The sequence below is a fragment of the Dryobates pubescens genome, chromosome 29, assembly GCF_014839835.1.
Source record: "Dryobates pubescens isolate bDryPub1 chromosome 29, bDryPub1.pri, whole genome shotgun sequence".
NCBI classification, from domain to species: Eukaryota; Metazoa; Chordata; class Aves; order Piciformes; family Picidae; genus Dryobates; species Dryobates pubescens.
The window spans coordinates 776011-791341 of NC_071640.1; the positions used below are offsets into that span (position 1 = coordinate 776011).

At 65.8% G+C, this 15331-nt stretch overlaps 1 protein-coding gene across 1 annotated transcript in view; it reads right to left on the bottom strand.

Annotated features, from left to right (window-relative positions):
* The window catches only part of FNBP1 (formin binding protein 1), a 46900-nt gene that overhangs the window by 12003 nt on the left and 19566 nt on the right, over positions 1-15331 (bottom strand). The window contains exons 3-10 of the mRNA XM_054174254.1: positions 15035-15091; positions 14631-14778; positions 12205-12267; positions 11885-11989; positions 6769-6897; positions 5702-5848; positions 3408-3605; positions 1915-2097 (exon numbers count right to left, since the gene is read on the bottom strand). Coding sequence (XP_054030229.1) covers positions 1915-2097; positions 3408-3605; positions 5702-5848; positions 6769-6897; positions 11885-11989; positions 12205-12267; positions 14631-14778; positions 15035-15091 — 1030 coding nt within the window. The remainder of the gene's footprint in view (positions 1-1914; positions 2098-3407; positions 3606-5701; positions 5849-6768; positions 6898-11884; positions 11990-12204; positions 12268-14630; positions 14779-15034; positions 15092-15331) is intronic.

Here is a 15331-nt window from a genome sequence, read left to right on the forward strand (position 1 = left end):
AACAAAGGAGTGGGGAGGGGGCAGAGCAGCACTGAGGTGTGGCCACGGCACGGGGGGGATGGGAACCAAACCGCACCGGGGTGCAGTCAGCGACCTCCGCTCCGAAGGAAACCACAGAAGTGCCTCCATGTGCCTTGGGGCAGGGGGCTCTGACAGTACCCCCCGTGTCCCAGCTCCCAGCCCAGTGCCCAGAGCAGGAGAGGGAAGCCAGCTGAGGGCAGCGACCCCGGGGGCAGGCTGTGCCCTGGGCTGGGCGAGGACGGAGCTGCTGCCTCGGCAGTCCGGCAGCACAGCCACCCAGGATCGAGAGCAAGCAGCAGCTCATGGAGTTTGCTTTGCCCTCCCAAGGGAGTCAGAGGAAGCAGAGCAAACACAAACTGAATCATGGCCTGTGCAAAGCTTCCTCATTTCCTGCACTCCCCTGCAGAGCCAGGCCTGACCCCAGCAGCCCAGCCCAGCAGCCCTGGCACTGCTGCTCCTGGGCAGAGCCACTCACTCATTTCTCACCTGGAATCAGCAGGATTTGGGGGAGGCTCTGCTTTGGGTTTTGCCTGGGTAAATGCTTTGGTTTCTGAAGGTCTCCTGGCACTTCCATCAGCTTCCAGGCTGACCACTGGCTAACAGAAACCACCAAGGACCTAGGAGAGGTGAACCTGACAAGCTGCCACATGAGAGGCAGCAAGCTGCAGAGCTCTGCAGCCTCCCCTGCTCCCTCTCTAGGTGAGCAGAGCCTGCCCCTGCACAGCTCAGGATCTTCTCACTTCCCCAGGTCCCTTTTGGGCTCTGAACATCCCCTCAAATGTCAGCTCCCCAGCACAGAACTGAAAGCCACCCTGCACAGAAGCTCCTGGGGTTCTGAGACCAAACCTTGCTGGCAGCACTTCCCAGCTCTCTCAGTTCCCCACTGCAGTCACCTCCCCTGGCACCAGCCCCAGAGTCAGCTTCTGGGCTGTGTGCAGGAGTCACTTCCCTGCTGGTGTGTCCTGAGCCACTTCTGTCCCCTTCCTGCCTCTCTGAGAGGAGGAAGCCATCCTGAGGACCCTAACCTGGGAGAGGCAAAGCCATGCAGGGTCAGCAGTGCAAGCTGCCAAGTGCAAGCTGCTGGGGGGGGGAGGGGGGGCAGGAAATAATCTTCTGTTTGGCTGAAAATTGAAACTTTTTATCTGAGGGATCTGCCCTTTGGCCTGCTGCTTACAAAGGCCACCAAGGAGAGCACTGAAACACTTCCCCAGCAGCTGGGCAGCACAGGAGCAGAGCTGCTGGGCTGGGGAAACCCAACGGCAGTGATGGAGACAGGGACAGAGCTCAGCACAGGGCTGAGGGCTGGAGCCCAGGCTGGCTGTGGAGGCCTCCTCTGCCCCACACAGAGGGCAGAGCAGCACCCAGCCCGAGCTCCCTTGGCTTCCCCCTGCTGGGGCAAGTGTCAGATGGTTGGAGGGATCTGCCTGGCATCAGCACTGCTTCCTCAAGTCCTCCCTGATTCACTCTCCTCCTCCTGTCACAGCCCTGGGAGAGGGCAGCTGCTCCCATGGAGGCAGGCACCCAGCAGCACCAGGGCCACAGCAAAGCTCTGCCTGCTGCTCCTGCAGAGCTGCTCTGCCTGCACACAGACACCACAGGAGTGACTTGGGCTGCACCACTCAGCTCCTCCTGCCACCCTTTGGGCAATCCCTGCCCTCCCAGGGCCCTGCCTGGGGCATTCCCAGCAGCAGCTGAACCTTTCTGTGGTTTCATCGGGGGGGGCTGGGCTGCAGGGGGCTGGGCAGGGGGCTGGGCACCCCTTGGATTTGCCTGCAGGTGGGGGTACAACAGGAGGGAGTGGCTCACACAGAGAGAGGCTTCACAGAACAGAAGGTGCAACAAAAAGCCTGAGGGAGGCAGGAAAGAGAGAGAGGAATCCAGAGCAGGACTTACCCCACGCTTTAGGCTCCTGAAGCAGTGGATTTTGGGTTTGGAGGTCATGAACTCGTTGAAGCGGTGGGAGAGGGGTTCCTTTGGCTGCTTGGGAGACTGGGGGCCGTTGGGAACAGCAGAGGGTGAGGCAGAGGCAGGGGGAGGAGGAGGGGGCTGATGAGGGGATGTTAAAAGGGACATAAGCTATGTGTGAGAGATGGAGAAGTGACAGAGTCAAAACAAAACAAAAACCAAAGAGATAAAAACACAAAACGAAAATAAGCATCAAAACCAACACCTGGGACCCAGAGGGGGGAACCAAACCAACCAAACCTCAAACATCCAAACCAAGGCCAGGCTTTGAGAGAGGGGAGGGGGGGACGAAGCAGTACTCAAGGGTTGGGTTACGTGGCTGGGTGGATGGAGGGATGGAGGCTCAGTCAGTGGTGCAGCAGAGGAGCAACACAAAGAGGCTGTGAGAGGCAGCTCATGCAGCTCCTCCATGCAGTGCCCCCCCCCAGCATTGCCCTGTTCTGCTCTGGGGACAGCTCAGAAAATTCCACATGGAGAGAGGGTTTGGGTTGGGCTTTTTGCCCCCCTCGAAGACCTGAGTGCAAAGGGATCAGACCAGGAAGGAACCTTAGTGCCCAGCAGGGTGTCTACCACCTGCCACACAACAAACCAGAGCCCTGCCTGCTGCCAGGCCGCTGCAGCACGCTGCACAGAGGCTGCTCCTGTCCCTCTGCTCAGCCCTGGCCTTGCTGCCTGCCTCCAGTGATGGAAGCTCCAGACACAGGCTCCCCTGGCAGCCTCCCCTCTGGCCAGGTTGGCTTTGCCTCCAAGGAGCAGCAGCCAGGGCGAGACCAAAGCTCCCCTGGGCTTCCATCAGCGGCAACCAAGCCAGCCCAGCCCCCCTGGCACCCCTGGTACCCAGCTGGATGCTGCCATGCATTGTGGTGTCAGATGTGACAGTGGGATGGGGACAGGGATGGACACAGCAGTTAATGAGGGCTCCTCAGCCGCTCGGTTAGCTCTGCTCCGTTAGTGGTGCTGAGGAAGGATGAACCCCCAGGGCCCTGCCCCAGGCACCCAGCTGCTGCCCCCAGGGCACAGGCTGAGAAGACAACACAAATGAGAAGCCAAGGAGAGGTTCAGAAGGCTCAGAACAGTGATGCCAGGGGAGAGCTCCCCACAGGACCCAGGTTAGTTGGCACACATGGCACTAGCTGAGTGGTTCACAGCTCCCTGTGAGTTAGGAACAGGAATGGACCATGGCAGAGATGTGACAGCTGGAGGGGAGCTCATCAGGACTGCAACACAACCGAGGGAGTTACACAAGGAAAACAAAACCTTAAGGACTGAAAAGAAACTTCAACCACCAAAGACTCCAGCAGGCACCACAGCCAGGCAGCAGCTGCCAGCTCCTGCCCCCAGCACTCCTCACTCCTGCTCCTGCCAGGCAGAGCCCCCTGGCACCCACACCTAGCACCAAGCTCAGCTTTGCAGCTCACTACCTTGTTTTTCTTGATGAATGGCCACAGCTTGCCCTTGGACTTGCTCCCAAACTTGGGCTCAGCCTTGCCCTCCCCCCTGGAGTTGGAGAGGCTGGACTCAGACACCGTCCTCTTCATCGGCTGCGTGAAGTCCTCGAAGTCGACGTCCCCTGGGGGCTCAAACCCTGACTTGAAGGCTTCTATGACCAGCTGGGAGTCCTGCAGGGGCAAAGAGGGAACAGCCCTGAGCTGAAGGCTCCTGTGCCCAGCTGGGAGTCCTGCAGGGGCAAAGAGGGAACAGCCCTGAGCTGAAGGCTCCTGTGCCCAGCTGGGAGTCCTGCAGGGGCAAAGAGGGAACAGCCCTGAGCTGAAGGCTCCTGTGCCCAGCTGGGAGTCCTGCAGGGGCAAAGAGGGAACAGCCCTGAGCTGAAGGCTCCTGTGCCCAGCTGGGAGTCCTGCAGGGGCAAAGAGGGAACAGCCCTGAGCTGAAGGCTTCTATGACCAGCTGGGAGTCCTCAGCTCAGAAGGGGCTGTGGGGATAGGCCCAGGGGCAGTGGATGGAAGCTGGAGCAGGGCAGGGTTAGGTTGGACATCAGGAGGAAGCTCTGCAGAGGGAGGCTGGGGAGGCTCTGGCACAGCCTGCCCAGGGGGGTGGCTGAGGCCTCATCCCTGCAGACATTCAAGACCAGACTCAGTGTGACCCTGGGCAGCCTGCTGTGGTTGGAGCTGTCCCTGCTGCCTGCAGGGGCTTGGACAAGATGCCCTTGGAGGCTCCCTTGCAGCCCAGGGCAGTCTGTGAAGCTGAGATTTGTTCCCTCTGCCTCTTCTCCCACCCTGCAAGAGCAGTGCTGCAGCTCCTTGGCTTCCTCAGCTGCTCTGCAGGCAGTGGTGGACTCCCTTCAGAAGTGCTGCCAGCCCAGGCCCTCCCCAGGCTGTGGGCACTGAGCAGCTCAGAGCAGGCTGCAGTGAAGAGGAGGCCTGGGAAGCCCCAGGAGGCAGAGGGCCACAAGCTGCTCGTCTTTGAAGCACTCATGGGAGCAGTGAGAAGAGCTGAAGGAGCAAGCAAGGCTCCACTGACAAAGGGAGCAGCAGAGAACACATCTGCCCTTGTGCTGACTGCTTCAGGGAGCTGAAGGCAGCCCTCCAGCAGCCTGTTGAGCAGGGAGGCTGCTTTGAACTCCTGCAAGGATGGTCAGCAAGCTGCAAGAGCTCCTTCACAGCCTGCCAGCAAAGCTCCCAGCTGCACAGAAAGATCTGAGAGCAGAGAGAGGTTTTGCCAGGGCTGGCTGTGGCAATTCCTGCAGCCAGCACTTGAGGCACTTCCACTCTTCCCACTCCTGCAGCAGTCACTCCGCTGCCTGGGGCACACAGAACTCATCTGAATGAGAACTGGTGATGAGCAGGGGTCTGGAGTGCTGCCCAGCAGCTTCCTTGCTCTGTGCAGGAGCCTGGGCTGCAATCAGAGGGCTTCAGAGATTAATTATGGCAGCAAGGGGAGAGGCTGCTGCTGGAAGGGGAGAACGAGGGGGAGGAGGAACAGTGTGGCTCTGTGGGAGCCAAGGGGGTCTGGGAAATGAGCTGAGCACATCCTGCCTCAGACAGGCAGCCTGGGGGCAAGAAGCTGCCCTCTGGGTTAGCCCTGTGCCTGCAGAGCTCTCCTGCTGCTGCCTGCTCCCAGGACCGAGGTCCCCACACAAGGGATCAGTGCTGAGAAGGGGAGGGGTTGGAAGGGACCTCCAGAGATCATCCAGCCCAGGGCAGGGCACCCAGAACACATCCAGGGGGGGCTGGAAGCTCTCCAGAGGAGGACTCCACAACCCCTCTGGGCAGCCTGCTCCAGGCTCCAGCAGCCTCACACCAAAGAGGTTTCTCCTGCTGCTGAGATGGAACCTCCTGGCCTCCAGCTTGGACCTGCTGTCCTTGTGCTGTCACTGGGCACCACCCAAAAGAGCCTGGCCCCTCCACCCTGGCCCCTCCACCCTGGCCCCTCCACCCTGGCCCCCACCCCCCAGGTACTGACAGGCACTGATCAGATCCCTCTCAGCCTTCTCCCCCCCAGACCCAACAGCCCCAGGGCTCTCAGCCCTTCCTCAGCCAGCTGCAGTCCCTTCAGCCCCCCCCAGCCCCTGCAGGGCTCCCTCCAGCAGTTCCTCTTCCACAGGCAGCTCAGCACCAGGCCGAACGCTTCACCCGCGGCAGCCTCCGGCGGCCTCCGTGCCGGCACAGCCCCGCAGCCGCGCTGGCGCTGGGCAGCTGCAGCCCTGGCAGACTCACACTGTTGTGGTCAATCAGCTCTGCAGCCCTGGCAGACTCACACTGTTGTGGTCAATCAGCTCTGCAGCCCTGGTGATCTCGTCCAGGCAGCGGCCGATGATGGGCATCACCTGGCGATCCACCTCGGCGAAGGCCTTCATGGACTCCCCCAGCCGCAGGATCCTCCTGGCCTCCATCTCCTGGATCTTCTGCAACAGCACAGCCCAGGCAGGCCGGGCACAGCCCCTCAGGCACGGCCCCCCGGGCACGGCCCCCCGGGCACGGCCCAGGCAGGCCGGGCACAGCCTCTCAGGCACGGCCCCCTGGGCACAGCCCCCTGGGCACAGCCCCCCGGGCACAGCCCAGGCAGGCCGGGCACAGCCCCTCAGGCATGGCCCCCTGGGCACAGCCCCCTGGGCACAGCCCCTCAGGCACGGCCCCCCGGGCACGGCCCCCCGGGCACGGCCCAGGCAGGCCGGGCACAGCCCCTCAGGCACGGCCCCCTGGGCACAGCCCCCCGGGCACAGCCCCTCAGGCACGGCCCAGGCAGGCCGGGCACAGCCCCTCAGGCATGGCCCCCTGGGCACAGCCCCCCTCGGGCACGGCCCCCCCTCAGGCACGGCCCCCCCTCGGGCAGCTGCTCCTCCCCAGCACACAGCAGCTGCTGCCTGCCTGAGGGCTCAAATGTGGGGCCAGGCCAAGCCAGGCAGGCTGCCCCCTGCCCTGGCACCAAGGGGGCACCTCCACCACAGAACTCATCCCCAGGCTCCATCCTTGCCCAGGCGGCAGGGGCAGGGGCGGCGGCAGGGGCAGGGGCAGGGGCAGGGGCGGCGGCAGGGGCAGGGGCGGCAGCAGGGGCAGGGGCAGGGGGGCGGCAGGGGCAGGGGCAGGGGCGGCAGCAGGGGCAGGGGCAGCGGCAGGGGCAGGGGCAGGGGCAGGGGCGGCGGCAGGGGCAGGGGCGGCAGCAGGGGCAGGGGCAGGGGCAGGGGCAGGGGCAGGGGCAGGGGCAGGGGCAGGGGCAGGGGCAGCGGCAGGGGCAGGGGCAGGGGCAGCGGCAGGGGCAGGGGCAGGGGCAGGGGCAGGGGCAGCGGCAGGGGCAGGGGCAGGGGCAGGGGCAGGCTGAGCTCACCTGGAAGATGGTGGGGATGTGTGTGTAGTAGTGCTCGTGCTGCTCGCTGTTGAACCTCTGCAGCGTGGAGCAGTACTCTGCCTTGCTCTCCTCTGCCATCTGCTGCCTCAGCTGGGCCTGCTGCCTGGCCTGGGGAGCACAGCAGGGCTCTCAGCGGCGCTGCCTGCAGCTCACCGCCGCGGGCGGCAAAGGGACCCCAGCGGGAGGCCGGCTGAGGACCTCAGCTCCTCCTGGTCACAGCCACACCAAGCACAGCCCCCAGGGCGCCTCAGCTGCTGCTGCTCTCTCCTCTTGGAGGATGGAGGCAGGCTGGCAAAGCTCTCCCTGCTCAGCCAGCCCAGCAGCAAACCCTGGCCCCAGGTGCCGTGGCCACGCAGCTCCCGAGGGCCTGCGGGGACGGGGACTCCACCACCTCCCTGGGCAGCCTGTGCCACCTCAGCCCTTCCCTTCCCCACCCCATGGCCAAGCCCTGCCTGCACAGCACCAGGGCAGGTTTGGTCCCCTCCCAGCCCCGAGGCCGCTCTCCTTGCTCCACCTCATGCCCCGGGCTGGGGGTGCTGGGGGAGGGGGAAGTGACCCCAGGAGGGCAGCAGAGTTCTGCCTCCTCTCTGCCCCTGCTGGGCTGCTCTCCCCATGCCCCCTGCAGAGCCTCCTCTGCAGCTCCTTGCCCAGCACTGCTGTGCAGAGCACCAGGCAAGGGCAGCCTGGGCTGGGCAGCAGCTGAGCCACAGCTCCCCTCCTGATTTGCTTCAGCCCCAGCAGAGCACTGGGCACTGGATCTCGCTCCTGGCCCTGCCCAGCCTGTCCCCAAGTGACCCTCTGCCATTCCTGATCCCTCCCCAGCCCTTCTGTTCCCTGCTTCACTGCCCAGAGTGCTTCCCTTCCTCCCTCTCCCATCTGCTTATCTCTGCTGCCTTCTCCTTCCTTGCTCTTGGCCTTCCCCAGCAGCTCTTCCTCCTCCTCCTCCCACCCCCTGGCACTCAGGACACCTTCCCTCTCCCCCACTGGGCTCTCAGGGGGCTCCTGGCAGCCCCAGGCTGTGGCCCAAAGCCTTGCTCCGGCCTCTGCCGCCGCCGGGAGCGAGCCCAGGGCTCGGCTTTGGGGATCAAAACCGCCCTCAGGTTGCCCTCCCTCCTCAGGCAGCCTCCCCCCTGCCTGCTGCCAGCCCAGCCCTGGGCCACTGCTGAGTGTGCAGCAGGGATTGTGCCCCAGCAGTGCAGGAGGGAGCAGGGCAGGCTGCCTGGGCAGGCACTGGAAGGCTCCTGGGGTGCTGCAGGGACACTGAACTGCAGCACCCCTGGGAGGCAGCTCAGGGCAGGGCTCTGCTGTGAGCTGCTCAGGCAGACAACAGTTTCCTGACAACAGATCCAGCAAAGCATGGAACATTTTAGCAACCAGAGCTGGGAGGCAGCAAACTCTGCCAGGAGGTTTCAGAGCTCAGCTTGCAGAGGAGGAGGCTCCCCCCTGCCACCTGCCCAGCTCACCTCAGCCTCCCCTTCACCCCCAGCCAGCCTCCCCTCCTGCAAGCACAGCAGCTGCAGGCATGGCCAGGAGCCCCTCACAGCCCTGCTGCAGAAGGGCCTCGAGCAGCAGGAGGGAATGCTGGGCAGGGGGAGAAGGCTGAAACCACAACCATCAGCTCAGCTGGGGAGAGCAAACCCAAGCCAGGCAGCCTCTGAGCTCTGCCCCTGCCCAGGGAGCTGCAAGAGCTCCCTTCTGCAGGGATGCTCCAGCAGCCACAGCTCAGCCCAGGCAGGGCTGGGCTCAGGGCAGCCCTGCTCAGCCATGGCAAGGTGACAGCTGCCAGCCTCTGCCTGGCCCCCAGCTGCAGCCCAAGGCCCCCTTGGCAGCCCCCCTCTGCCCTCCCAAGAGGAACTCACAGCCTGAGTGCCTCCTGCCCCAGCCCCACTGCACTGCTGGCTGCCCTCAGGGCTGCAGCTCAGCGGCCTGGGCTCTGGGGCTGAGCCCCTCCCAGGCAGGTCCAGCAGGGCTGAAGCCTGAGTGAGCCCCAGGCTGGACCTGAGCTGAGTGAGGATGAGGAGGAGACCAAAGGCTCCTCAGTGGCCCCAGGGGAGAGGAGGCAGCAGATGAGGAGGCAGATCTGGGCACCCTCCCAACCCCAGAGCTTGGCCTGAGAGCCCCAGCAAGGCTCTGCTCCTCCTGGCCCTGCAATGCATTTGGCAGGCTCCAAACACTTGGAATATTTTTCCAGTGACTTATTTGGGTCTCAGAATAAAGATACAGGGCGGGGGGGGGGAGGGCCAGAAGTTTCTCTCTTCCTTCCTTGGAGTCTGGCTCTTAGGCTGCTGTCATCCCTGGGCTTGAGAGCTGGGTGCCTGCACCCTGCTGCAGCAGAGGCTGAGCTGCTGCCACTCACTGCCAACACTCTGCTCCAGTTTGCTTTCCCCTTCCTGCTCTCCCATTCTCCCCCCCCAGCTCCTTCCTTTCTCCAGCCCCAGCCTGGGAGCTGCAGCCCTGCCAGGCACTGCCTGCCAAGGGAGAGCTGTCTTGGGGGAACCCACAGCAGGGTGAAAGGCAAGAGGCAGAGCCCCCCTGGCCCCCCTCTCAGCTGCCCAGCCCCTGCCAGAGTCCCTTACTGGTGAAGGCAGACTCAGAGGCACTGCACCAGCCTCAGGAATGCTCTCAATTGCTCACAGACTTTCAGCTGCAGGCTCTGGCCCTGCCCCCCCCCAGCCCAGCTGAGAGCTGCTGTTAGCAGCAGGACCCCCCTGGGCAGCAGCCCCCCAGCAGCAGGACCCCCCTGGGCAGCAGCCCCCTGGCAGCCTCTGCAGGCTCATGAGCAGCAGTGGGGATGCTGCCAGGCTCTCCAAGCAGGGCCAGGGCCCCAGGCTTGGCTTTGCACAGCCTCCAACTGCAGCTCCATTGCTGGCTGCCCTGCACCGAGGGCTCCCTGAGCCTGGCAAGCAGCAAAGGGCTGGAGCTTGCTGCCCTGAAGGCAGGAAGGGAGAAGGGGAGCTGAGGACAGGAGCAGGGGGAAAGAAGAGGGAAATCCTTGCCTGGGACAGGAGGGGATGGGGCAGGGAACAATGCAGGGAGGGGCTTGAGGCCCCAGCCCTGCAGGCACCCAGGCTCAGCCTGGCTGAGTCCCTGGGCAGCCTGCTCTGGCTGGAGCTGCCCCTGCTGCCTGCAGGGCTTGGGTGAGGGACCTTGGAGGCTCCCTCCCAGCCCAGGGCACTCTGGGAAGCACCATCCCAGGGGAATGGAGGAGTGCAGCATGTGCCCAGGGTCCTGAGCCACTCAGCACCTCCCAGCTGCTGCCAGGCCATGGCTGTGCCCTGAATGCCAGGGCCCCAGCACCAAGCAGCCAGGCTGCAGCTGTCTGCCTGGGGAGGTGGAGGAGTCCTCACCCCTGCAGTGCTCCAGGGCCCTGTGGCCATGCTGGGGCTGAGGGTTGGACTGGATGACCTCAGAGAGCTTTTGCAACTCAGCCACCTCCATGGTGCTCAGCCAGGGGACAGATTGCCCCCCCAGGCTGCACAAGCAGGGCACCCCCTGGGCACTGCTGAGGGCATTCCAGGAGCCTCTCCAGCAGGCTTTCCCCAGCTGGGTGCTGCAGGACTGTGGCTGCAGGGCAGGGAGAGAGGCCAGCTCTGCTCTGGGGGAGGAGGGAGACACAGGCTGCTCACACTGCCCCGAGGACTGAGCCAAGGCAAGGGAGCAGTGCAGCTCAGGCACCAGGGGCTCTGCAGCCCAGGCCCTGAGCCAGGAGGCCTGAAGCCTTTATGCAAAGCTGAGGCTGTTCTGGGGCTCCACAGAGCCTGGAGAGGGCAGAGCTGCAAGTCAGAGGGCAGTGGGGAAAGCCCCTGGAGACAGCAAGCAGCCTGAGCTGTCTCCTGCTGCCCTCAGCTCTGCCACTGCAGAGCCAAGCCAAGAGCCACCCCCCAGGGGAGCAGCAGCTGAGGCAGCTCAGAGCAGCACAGGGACACCTTGGGCCTGGAGCTGACACAGGAGGGGGCAGAGGAGAGGGAGGAGGGGAGGGGAGCTGTGCAGGGAGCATTGGGGAGCCAGGTCTGGATCACCCTGGAGCCATCTGGGGCCAGCAGCTGCCCTGCAGCGAGCTGCAAGCCCCTGAGAGAGCAAAGTGAGGCTCTGCAGGGAGCACAAAGCAAACCTCCCTCTGAGCTGGTCCTGCCTGGGGGTGGGCTGGAGGCTTCCTGAGGAGGAGCCAGGCAAAAGCCCCCACCATGGCCACTGAGCCACCTCTGGGAGCAGCTGGGGAGAGGAGGAGGGAAGGGACTCCTGGTCTGCTCCTCTGCCACTGCTGTGGTTCCTGACCCCAGCATGTGGGCAGCAAGCTGCTGGCAGCTGCCACAGCATCTCCTGCTGAGAGGCCACAAGGGCTGGAGGGTGAGGAGCCCCTCAGAGCCTCCTGCAGCCTGGCTCTTGGGGCAGCAGGGACTTGCAGCTCTCTCCTTCTGATGGCTTGTGGCCACTGCAGGCTTCCTGCCACCACTGCACGGTGCAGGAGGCCAAGCCCAGCCCTGGCACAAGCTGGGGCAGCCAGGGTGTCCCCCACAGGCCCCTGGTGCCACTGCCTGGGCAGCAGCACCGGCCCTGGGCCCAGCCAGAGCCTGGGGAGCTCTGGGAGCAGGAGGGCAGCAGCCAAGCCCTCAGGGGCAGGAGGAGCCAGAGGGCTGCAAGAGGAGGAGGTGGCAGTGCCCCTGGGGTGAGGTGGGCAGAGCTGCCCCCAGCTGCCCCCAGCTGCCCCCAGCTCAACAATGCTCCACTGTGCAGAGGGAGCTGCCAGGGGCAGCCCAGCCCCAGGGCAGGCAGAGAAAGGCCACCATTGAGGCTGGCCTGGCTGAGCCCAGGCTCACACATGGCCTTGGCAAACACTCTGCTCTCTGTTCAGCAATATTAGTCCACATTCCACTCGTTGTGATAACCTTTTCCTTCCCCACCCTCCCCAGTGAGTGGCTGCAGGGCCAGGCTCTGCCTTCTGAGCTCAGCCAGCAGCCTCCCAGCTGCCACAGATCCCTCTGCCCCCTCTGCAGCCAGCACTGAGCCTCAGGGGCTGGCTCCAGCAGTGGGGCTGAGGCTCTCCAGCTGTCTGCCCCTGCCCCAGCAGCCTCCCAGCAGCCTCCCTGGCCCTCACCTTCTCCACATCTGCCTTGGTGACATTGATGTCAGCATCCATCTTCTCGAAGTACTGCTGGGCCCTCTCTGCCTCCTTGCAGTCTCTCTCGAACCTCCTCTTGCTCTGCAGGGCCCAGGGAGAAGCCTTCAGCTCCTGGGAAGAGCCAGGGGAGCAGGACCCACAGCAGCCCCTGCCCCAGAGCTGCCAGGCTGCAGGCACCAGGGGCACCTCCCTGTGCCCTTCCCCGGCCCCCTGCCCCCAGCCCCCTCCCCTGGAGCCACCCTGCCGGGGACTGTGGGGCAGGGGCTGCAGAGTGCCCCCAGGCAGCTGCTACTCACTGCCTCCAGCTGCTTCCAGCAGGTCTCCATGTGCTGCTGAGCCTTCCTGCCCTCCTGGAAGTGCTGTGGAGAGGCAGAGGAGAGCAGGTGAGCAGCCAGGGCACAGGCAGGGCCTGCCCCCTGCTCAGGCAGCCCCACAGCAGGCCCCAGCATGGGCCTGGCAGCTGCCTGGCTCAGCGGGCTGCAGGGCTGCAGGGGCCGCAGGGCCGCAGGGCTGCAGGGGCTGCAGAGCCGCAGGGCCCGCAGAGCCGCAGGGGCCGCAGAGCCGCAGGGCTGCAGGGCTGCAGGGGCCGCAGGGCTGCAGGGGCCGCAGGGGCCGCAGAGCCACAGGGGCTGCAGGGCTGCAGGGGCGCAGAGCCGCAGGGGCCGCAGGGCTGCAGAGCCGCAGGGCTGCAGAGCCGCAGGCAGGGCTGCAGAGGCCCCTGCAGGGCTGCAGAGCCACGGGCAGGGCTGCAGAGGCCCCTGCAGGGCTGCAGAGCCGCAGGGCTGCAGAGCCGCAGAGCCGCAGGGGCCGCAGGGCTGCAGGGGCCGCAGAGCCGCAGGGCTGCAGGGGCCGCAGGGCTGCAGAGCCGCAGAGCCGCAGGGGCCGCAGGGCTGCAGGGGCCGCAGAGCCGCAGGGGCCGCAGAGCCGCAGGGCTGCAGGGGCCGCAGGGGCCGCAGGGCCGCAGAGCCGCAGGGCTGCAGGGGCCGCAGAGCCGCAGGGGCTGCAGGGCTGCAGGGGCCGCAGAGCCGCAGGGCCGCAGAGCCGCAGGGCTGCAGGGGCCGCAGAGCCGCAGGGCTGCAGGGGCCGCAGAGCCGCAGGGGCTGCAGGGCTGCAGGGGCCGCAGAGCCGCAGGGGCTGCAGGGCTGCAGGGGCCGCAGAGCCGCAGGGCTGCAGGGGCCGCAGAGCCGCAGGGGCCGCAGAGCCGCAGGGCTGCAGGGGCCGCAGGGGCCGCAGAGCCGCAGGGGCCGCAGGGCTGCAGAGCTGCAGGGCCGCAGAGCCGCAGGGCTGCAGGGGCCGCAGGGGCCGCAGAGCCGCAGGGGCTGCAGGGCTGCAGAGCCGCAGGGCCGCAGAGCCGCAGGGCTGCAGAGCCGCAGGGGCCGCAGGGCCGCAGGGGCCGCAGGGGCCGCAGAGCCGCAGAGCCGCAGGGCTTGGTTAGGCTCAGGCTCATCAATCCCTGCAGCAGTTCCACCTTGCACTGCTCCCTCCAGCTCCCCATTGCCACCCTCCTGCCCCCCAGGCTGCGGCACAGTGATCTGAGCAGAGCTCCTCTGGCTGCTGACCGAACCCCAGCCTCAGCTAACATCTCCTCCAGCTGGCACTCACCAAGGTGCCCTTGCCTGGCACCCCCCAGCCCCTGCTGCTCTGCCTGGCTGTCACCCAGGCCCCCCAGAGCCCAGCTGCTCATCCCCCTGAGCTCCTCAGGCCCTGGCTGCCTCCAGGCTCACCCAGTGCCACCCCCTGCCACGGCCAGGGACACCTCACACCAGACTGCCCAGAGCCACATCCAGCCTGGCCTCACAAACCTCCAGGGAGGAGGATGAGGATGAGGCTTCCACAGCCTGAGGGAGCTGGGGCTGTGCAGCCTGCAGAGGAGAAGGCTCCAGGGGGGACCCCAGAGCTGCCTGCCAGGACCTGAGGGGATCCTGCAGCAAGGCTGCAGAGAGACTTCTCCTGAAGGGGTCTGAGCCAGGCCCAGGGGCAATGGTTTGGAGCTGAGGAGGAGAGCCCAGCTGCCTGGATTCCATCACTGCCCCATCCTAAGGGTCAGAGGAGCAGTGTGGGCAGGAGGCCTGCCCAGAGCCATACAGGAAGCCTCCAGTTTCCTCAAGCCCTGTACGAGCTCCAGCTTCCCCAAACTCACTTCCCCTGCTCCCAGCCCCCCACAGCTGAGGGCCTCTGGCCTCTCACTCCCAAGGCAGCAGCAGAGCCCAGCCCCTGCAGAAGGCTCCCAGCTGCAAGCAGCACTTTGGTTATGCTGCAGCAAGGCTGCAGAGAGACTTCCTGAGGGTGTCTGAGCCAGGCCCAGGGGCAAGGGTTTGGAGCTGAGGCAGAGCAGGGTCAGACTGGAGCTGGGGAAGAAGCTCTGCAGCAGGAGGGAGCTGAGACCCTGGCCCAGGCTGCCCAGGGAGGCTGTGGCTGCCTCCTGCCTGGGGGTGCTGGAGGCCAGGCTGGATGAGGCCCTGAGCAGCTGAGCCTGGCTGAGAGGAGTCCCTGGGCGGGGTCAGGGCTGGAGCAGAGGAGCTCTGGGGTCCCTCCCAGCCTGAGCCCCCCTGTGGCTCCCTGCCTCAGCTGTGCTGCTGGTTCACCTCCAGCATTTCCCAAGGTCTTCTCCCTCCCCAGCCCCTGCAGCTGAGGGCAGCAAGCAGCAGAGCTCTGCCAGCAGCACCCCTGGCCATCCCAAGCCACCCATCAGGTGTGCTGCCCGGGGGCAGGGCTCCCTTACCGCCTTCCTCTCCTGCTTGAGGTCGAGCAGGCAGCGGTGCAGCTCGGCGCCGATCAGGGCGCTCATGTTCTCCGAGATCACCTCGTGCTGCCCGGCGTAGTCGCTCAGCTCGCTGAGGGTGGCCAGGAAGGCCCTGCCGGAGGTGTACCTGCGCGGGCACAGCACGGCCCCGGCTCGGCCCCGGCTCGGCCCCGGCCCCGCCTGCAGGGGTGGGACCCCGGCCTGGAGCCAGCCCTGCTCCCCCTCCCTCTCCCCCTGCTCCCCCTCCCTCCTCTCCCCGCTCCCCCTCCTCTCCCCCTGCTCCCCGCTCCCCCTCCCTCTCCCCGCTCCCCCTCCTCTCCCCCTGCTCCCTCTCCCTGCTCCCCCTCCTCTCCCCCCAGCCCCCAGCAGGGTCAGGCACCTACCTGTACTCCTCCTCCTCCTTGGAGTTCTTTTTGGGTTGGTATTTCTTGGACAGGTTCCTAAAAGAAACCAAACCCAAAGCATTTAACTAACTGAATGTTGACCAAGAACCCAGAGCACAGCCCCCAGGGCACACAGCTCCCTCTGCCACCTCCTGCCCACCCTCTGCCACCTCCTGCCCACCCTCTGCATGCAGACATCCCTGGGGCCTCCCTCCCCGCTGGGCTCTGAGGGGGCTGCAGGGCGCCCAGGGAAGGGGCTGCAGGGCGCCCAGGGAAGGGGCTGCAGGGCGCCCAGGG